At 48.8% G+C, this 7,564-nt stretch overlaps 1 protein-coding gene across 1 annotated transcript in view; it reads left to right on the top strand.

Moving 5' to 3' along the window:
* The window catches only part of LOC114072073 (activin receptor type-1), a 10,570-nt gene extending 3,384 nt beyond the window's left edge, over positions 1-7,186 (top strand). The window contains exons 2-4 of the mRNA XM_027909992.1: positions 1,649-1,846; positions 4,868-4,998; positions 5,938-7,186. Coding sequence (XP_027765793.1) covers positions 1,649-1,846; positions 4,868-4,998; positions 5,938-6,072 — 464 coding nt within the window. The 3' untranslated portion in view covers positions 6,073-7,186. The remainder of the gene's footprint in view (positions 1-1,648; positions 1,847-4,867; positions 4,999-5,937) is intronic.
* Positions 7,187-7,564: the final 378 nt, after the last annotated feature.

The following is a 7,564-nucleotide window of genomic DNA, read 5'->3' as shown; positions in this document are numbered from 1 at the left end:
CCAAGGAGCTCAGATGCCTCTGTGAGGGGAACCTGGTTACAACACTCTGTCCCCTGACCTCATTGCACCATGTCCTTATTGTGCAGCGTGTGGGATGCTGACTTGCCTCCCTCAGCTGTAAAACTTTGACCAGTCAGCCTGTGGAATCTGTTTTGCCCAATTTGGATGGAGTATTTTGATTTTTATCAGAGTCTTCTCCAAGGTTTTGATGTCTTCAGAGTTTGCCAGGAAATGGTTTCTAACCTTTGTTTGCAGTTGCAAGCCTTTTTCAAAAAATATTATAATCCATACATATTGTGTAATGTAATTTAATGTGAATTTAAACAAGCACATACATGTGTAAGTGTGTGTGTCACATATGACAAAAACACTTGGATCTGGGAGCAGGCTTTCCAGGTAATCTTGTCAGGAGATGGTATCCAAAGTGTCCTTATAAAAGGTGGGGACAAACTTTGTAGCAGGACCTGTTGCAGTGGGCCAAAGGGTGGCGGTTTGAAACTAAAAGAGTGCGGATTTAGATTTATTAGAAGTGTTTTACAGTGAGGGTGCTGAGGCCCTGGCACAGGTTATCCAAAGAAACTGTGTCTGCCCCGCCCCTGGAAGTGTCCAAGGCCAGGTTGGATGGGGCTTGGAGAACCTGGGCCAGTGGAAGGTGTCCCTGCCCGTGGCAGGGGGTGGGATGAGATGAGCTCTGATGTTCCTCCCAACCTGAACTGTTCTGCGATCTTTCTACAAGTGCCATAAGCATTTTCTTGGCAGCTTGAAATGTCTTAAAGTGCATTTAGATTTTTGTTACATTGAAGTACGAACTGTTCTTTGGAAAAAAAAAGAAAGTGAATGCTAGGTTAATTTTTGTGGGACTGAGGTAAAAAGCTTTTTAAGGTTCACCTAAAATAAACTCCTGTTAAATGTAAATAGTGTATGTTATCCTTGCAAGATTTGTTGAGGAAATTAGGGAGAATTTGCGTTGCTCTCTCTGTCGCTTGGCTCTGCCACGCACCCACTGCTGCTCAATTTGTGGTGCTCTCTGTTTACCAGGGCCAAATGAGTCCTCTGTGTGTTTCCAAATTTATAGTAATTTAGTCCCTCACATAATGTTCTCTGCTTAAATGTTTCGTAATTAGTAGAAACCAGGTAGAGTGGTTTTGTCTGAGTCATTTTAGATTTGCTTGAGGATGTTTATTTTTCAAGCTACTGCAAATACGATGTTTTTTATTTTCCAGCTTTATTTTTTTAACTCGTGTGTGTCCTTCATGCAGTGTTTTTCGTCTCTCTTCCCCACAGTTCTGATGTATCCACCTACCCAAAAGGTCTATAAATAAATCTGAGTGCTGTGTAAAATTGTTTTCTCCTGAGCAGCAGCTGTTTGGCCTCTGTGTGTCTGTGCCCAAAGTGCTGGGGACATCCAGCGGCTGCAAAACACTTCATGACAGTGTTTTGCAACAGTGCAATAAAATGCTTAATGGTGATCCCTGAGGAGATGACGGGCCAGTCTGGCCTCAGGGGTGGTTTTGGTGGCGGGTTTGGAGCTGACCACGTTGGTCTTTGGACAGTTGGGCCCTTGGCTGCTCTTTCAGAACCTTGAGGCGTGTGCTGCCACAGTTGTAAGGGTTCTTGCAAGCTGTGACTCTTTCTCTCTGTCCTGCAGGCCTGGCAGTTATGCATTCCCAAAGCACAAACCAGCTGGACGTGGGGAACAATCCCCGTGTGGGCACCAAGCGCTACATGGCCCCGGAGGTGCTGGACGAGACGATCCAGGCAGACTGCTTCGACTCCTACAAGCGGGTGGACATCTGGGCCTTCGGGCTGGTGCTCTGGGAGGTGGCCAGGCGCATGGTTAGCAACGGTGAGTGCCTGGGACCCTTCCCTGGCCTCTGGCAGGGGTGAGGAAACGGCAATTCACGGCAAAGCACCTGCCACCAGAGCACAGGAACATGCTGGACCTCCGCAGCAGTGTGGCTCCTGAGGCTTGGAGGAAGCTGTTGGTGTGTTGGGTACAGCGGCCCAATCTTGCTGCCATTTCTGTTAAGGCAGAGAAGAAAGAGGGTCCTCTGCTCATTTTAAACCCTGGTGAGACCTAATTCATACCAAATAGTCAAAAATTTAGATCATAAGGTCTCCACACTTCTACCACTTAAACCATAGTGAATACTTGTAGGAAGCTATGACAAACCCTAAGAAACAGAAGGCAATTATGTTGGAAGTGCAGAACTTGTCAGAATTCTTGGCTGTTCTTCACCGAGTTAAATGCATTCCCAAGGCAGGACTTGGTCCAGGTGCAGTTCTGCTTGGGAAGGTTGTTCCTGCCATCCTGTCTAGAGTGCAGGGTTTCTTCCTCGCTCTTGGCAAGGGAGCCTGAATTTAGGAACCTTTCAGCTGGGTGTGATTCCTGCTCAGTTCAGAAGTCCTCTCTGACTTCTAGACCTCTAGGTTGTGCTCTCTGGACCCAGGTGGGCAGGAGAAGGTGAGGATGCCCTTCAGACGTGTGCAGACCCTGGCAGGGATGGGTCGTTCATTTACATCTTTAAATATGAGGAAATTGCGGATTGTCACACACATTTGTTTACTCTGTGTCTGATCTGTTCCCACTAAGCCCAAATCTTGTGAAGGTGTGTGTGGCTAGTTAGAGGAAGGAGGAAAGGCTGTGAATATGTGGCATTAATGTTTCTGGGGATGTTTATTGGCACAGGTGTGTCACAGGCAGATGAAGACCTGCTGGTTGCAGTGTGCAGTGTTTGGTGCTGGGCTGCAACACATCAGTGTCAGCGCCTGGAGAATTTCAGCTGGAGCTTTGGTGTTCTGGGTGCAGTTTTATATCCTGCACTGTCTGTCTGGGCAGTCTGTGAGCAGGAGTTGATGCATTCCTGTGCCAGAGGTGATGCTCGTGTGGTGGGGAGGGAAGGTGTAGAGCTGTAGTTGATTTGAGGGCACACAGCAGCCCTGGGGGAAAGCAGGACCGTGTGTTGGAGATGACAGAAGTCACCTTAAAGCTGTGCAGGAAGGCCAGGCTGGTTGTGCTGCAGGACCTGGGTCCCCCAGGGGCGGCACGAGGGCAGCATGTCACGGGTCAGAGATGCTGAGAGGGCACAGTGCTGTGGGCCAGGGGTTGAGTGCCTCGCTGGCACGGAGCTGCTGCGGAGCCTGGTGGTCCCAGGGGTCGGGGTGTTGGGCCCTGGTAGCTCAGAGCACTCCAGAGTCACTACTGGAGCAAAGGCCAGACCCTCTGCCTTCACACTGAGAACTGCACGTCATATCTGCACAGCCAGCTCTGTGCCCTGCGCTTGGGAAAGGCCACGTGGAAACCCTGAACGAGAGCCAGGCTCTCTCTGCAGTGATAAAGTTCATCTGGAATGTCCTCACTCACGGCCCTGGAGCGTGTTCAGAGCTGTGTGACACAGCTGGGGTTGGGTGCTTGGCTCGTGCCAGGCCCCAGCGTTACCTGAAGGGCAGGTGTGGGCACTGAGGGCACAGGGTGGGTGTGTTCCTGAGGCCTCACAGCGCTCTGGGGGGAGCAGGAGAAGGGTAAGGACAAGAATTCAGCCCAGTCGGTGATGTTTGGTAAATGCAGTTGGGAATTGGTCTTCCTGAAGACTATTTCCCTTTTTGACTAGTCATTGCAGACAGGGATTTACAGATTTTTACAGCATATCCATGGGAATATCTGGGATTTTGATCTTCATCTGCAATAGAACAAGAAAACTAAAACTCAGAACTTTGCCATAGCAAAGACTGAGAACCTCTTTTCAACCTCAGTCTCTCCAGAGCATTAGAGATGCTCCTGGATTTCGTGTCTGGCTCTGGGACAGCTGCCAGCTCAGTGTGTCGTGCCCAGCTGTCAGCAGCAACCATTTGATGTTCCCGCTGGACCCAGAGGGCCTCATTAGCTCCGGGTTTCTCCGGGAGGCTGACCCAAATGCCTGTCTTTGAACACCGGCCTGGAAATTGGCTTCTTGAGAAAGTTGGGCTCCCTGCAGATGGTTTGTGAGCCTGATGCAGTGACTGGGGAGCCTGGTGCAGTGAGGAAGCAGAGCTCTGTGCCTGCCTTGGGGAGTGGGCAGGGGAATTGAGCCTGGCAGCGCTCTGGGAGTGGGGTGCAGGCAGGGGGAACACACACACACTCCTCTTCCAGTGCTGAAGCCTAGGGAATGGCAGGCTGTTGGTGTAAGGGCCAGGCTGGGCAGGGCTTGGAGCATCCTGGGCTAGTGGAAGGTGTCCCTGCCCATGGCAGGGGGTGGAATGAGAGGAGCTTCAAGGTCCCTCCCAACCCAAACCATTCCATCAGTCTATGAAGATGCATTTAGCCCCTCAGATGTTTGGCTTTGTGATGGCATGTGGTACCAGTTACCCTGGGGATTTTACTGTTTTCATAACAAGAAATGAAATGATTTGAAGCACTAGCACAAGGGTCTGTGGATGCCAATGTATTATTGGACCCTTCCAGGAATGACAAAAGCACCGAGGTGTGTGGTGAGCCTGGTAAAAACCACAGTGCAGACCTTACATTTTTCTATTTGCTGGTAGAAATCCCAGTTTGTGATAGGCAGAAAAGCTCTGTGTGTTACAAAATACGGCCCTTTGGCAAGGGATTTACTTCTCATCCTTTCAGCTTCAGCATCTGCAAAGTGGGTATAGCTCTTACTTTGTGAACTTGTCGTATGAGCCAATTAATTAACACTGTGGGTAGAAGAAGCTGTTCCTGTGGCACTAAGTGCTCTTCTGGTGTTCAGTGGCTGTGTGACACTGTGGGATTGACTTCTAAAGGATTTGTGTGCTTCTTAAAACACACGGGTCCCGTGTTCCCTCTGTCCCTGTGAAAATGCTGTTCACTGGCACAGCCGTTCAGTAATGCCTGTTTGTGTCTCACCAGGTATTGTGGAAGACTACAAACCACCCTTTTATGACCTGGTTCCCAACGATCCCAGTTTTGAAGACATGAGGAAAGTGGTCTGTGTGGATCAGCAGAGGCCCAACATTCCCAACAGATGGTTCTCAGACCCGGTCAGTGGGGGCTGGGGGGGCTGGCACGTGCTGACCTTTGTTCTTTGACAGTCACAGGAGTTATTTTCAGTTGTCCCTTGCAGTGGAAGTGATCCCGATGGGCCCTGTCAGCAGCATCACCTGTGCAGGTGTTGGGGGTGGGCTGAGCAAACAGGACTGCCAGGTCTGAGCCAGTCACAGATCGGCTGTTTACGAGCAGGATTTAGCAATAACTCTTACAACTGCTCTTCCTGGGTCGTTGTTCTCCCTCCAAGGGGAAATCAAGGGGAGGGAAGTCAGACCAGGACTTTCTGTGGCTTACAGTCCCACAGATTTAGAACAGAATGCTGGTTTCTCCTGCCTACAGAATAAGGGGCTGTTGTTCTTTTTGGAAGGCTGGTGCTGAAGTTTATTTTTCAGACTGGCCTCTGCAGTCTGCCCAGCTGTTCTGTCCTTACCACTAAAGCTGTGGAGGTCAGTGTGAATCTGCAGGGCTGGCCATCTCCAAAGTTTGGGTGTGGAGCTGTGCCCTCTGCTGTCCCAACACCCAGCTGGGAGTCTGGCCAGGTAAACCTGTGCTGGGCATGATGGAATCACAGGCAGAAAATCTGCACCTTCTCGTCTGCCCTCTTGGGTCTGCAGGACTTGGTGTCATTGAAAAGAGATTCTGTGGAGTGTTTTCTTAATTAGGAAAGAAACTCCAAACCTCCATTGTTTAAGGTTACCCTGGCTGATCACTCCAGTCAGCCCAGGGGCTGGTTGTGCTCTTTAACCAAGTTATCAGACTTTAAAGGCTTTTGAACACACAGAAGATCTGCATTTGCTGGGTAGCAGGAAACTCTGAAAATGGAGTGTAATTAAACAATAAATCCTCTGTGAGTGCTTGACCCCAGCCAGTGCTTCCTTGGCTTGTGTGCTGTGCACTTACCCTGGTGTTCTGTGGTCTCTGTTGGTTCCCAGACGTTAACGTCCCTCGCCAAGCTGATGAAGGAGTGCTGGTACCAGAACCCATCCGCCAGACTGACAGCCCTGCGCATCAAAAAGACTTTGACCAAAATTGACAATTCCTTAGACAAACTGAAAGCTGACTGTTGACCCTCTGCTCGTGGTGCTGTCCCCGCAGGAAGGCACTGGGCTGGCCCGCAGGGCTCTGGTGCCCACGGGGCTGCTCGGAGCGGCAGTTCTGGGGAGCAGCTGTGGGAACACTGGGACCCCTGGACTGCTCGGACACAGCTGCACCCACCCCTGGGGAGCGCTGAGGACTCAGCTGGATGTGCTGTTGCTGAGGTAGTGGCCTGAAGGAAGACAGAGAAATCCTAAGACAAGATCAGGGCATTAAACAATGGCTTTGAACAGCTTTTTTCTTTTTTTTTTTTTTTTTCTCTTTTTTTTTTTTTTTTTTTTTTTTATTTTAATTCTCCTAATCACTCCCAGGGTGAATACGTGGAAGTGGTAAATTTTAATCAGCAATATTGCCTGTGCTTCTCTTCTTTATTGCACTAGGAATTCTTTGCATTCCTTACTTGCACTGTCACTGTTAATTTTAATGACATGACTTGCCAAAAATACGATTGGCTGTATCCTGCATTGATCTGTACCCGAGTAATAGGAAAAGAATTCGGTAAACTGAAAATGTAACTGTCAGACTTTAGCTGCATTTTACATGTGTACTGATGTTTACAATAATGCTGAACATTAGGAATTTCTCGTTTATCCAAAACTTGCAAATTATTTATTACTAGTGCACTTGCCAGTTTTTTAAACTGTAAAATAAGTGCATAAAGTTAAAGCTTATTTTTATGTGGCCTCTTTCATGATTTCTTACACGGACGTTTTTTGTAACACAATATAACCTGAAACATGAATTGTTTTATGTATTATCATATTACAACTCGATAGTCACATTTTAAGTGCTTCACATTTGTAGGTGTGTGGTCTGTACCATATTTTCAGTTGGAATATGGAACGTATATATAGCCATTTCCCACAGGACCTTGCGTCTGGCATCTTACTGATCTGGGAAAGGAAAGCAATGGAGGAGTTAACTAGAATTTTAGGTCATGAATGCTGTGGGGAAAATGCATTTTATTTCTTCTAAGCTATATAATATGCATTTAAACTCTGCCAGAAAAATAACTATTTTGTTTTAATCTACTTTTTCTATTTAGTAGTTATTTGTATAAATTAAATAGAATGTTTTCAAGTCAAACCACAGTGTGCTTTAGTTCTCTTACTGCCCATCAGCAAAGAGGTGCCCCCAGTGCAGCCGTGGGGACCCTGGGCAGTGCCTGGGGGGTCCAGGCTGGTGCCAGGGGAAGTCTGAGTTGCTGAGGCTCTACCAGGGCCTGGGCTGTTCCTCTGTGCTGAACTGGGTCCCAGAAGGGCACTGCAGGGAGGTGCTGGGCTGTCCTTGCAGGGCACAGCAGCCCTGCCCTCCCCCTGGTCCCTGATCCCGGCCTCAGGGGGGGAACTCTGCTCTGAGCAGTTCTCTCTGCCTGCCTGCCTTTGTTCTGCCCAGTGGAGAGGTGCCCAGGAAGGGGCAGTGCCCTCTCATCCTTGGAAAAGAGCTCCTTTATCCATGGGATTA

The sequence above is a fragment of the Empidonax traillii genome, unplaced genomic scaffold (assembly GCF_003031625.1).
Source record: "Empidonax traillii isolate 1590-97213 ecotype Southwest subspecies unplaced genomic scaffold, ASM303162v1 scaffold2585:size25520, whole genome shotgun sequence".
In the NCBI taxonomy this organism is placed as follows: domain Eukaryota; kingdom Metazoa; phylum Chordata; class Aves; order Passeriformes; family Tyrannidae; genus Empidonax; species Empidonax traillii.
This window is presented reverse-complemented; position numbering and strand designations above follow the sequence as displayed.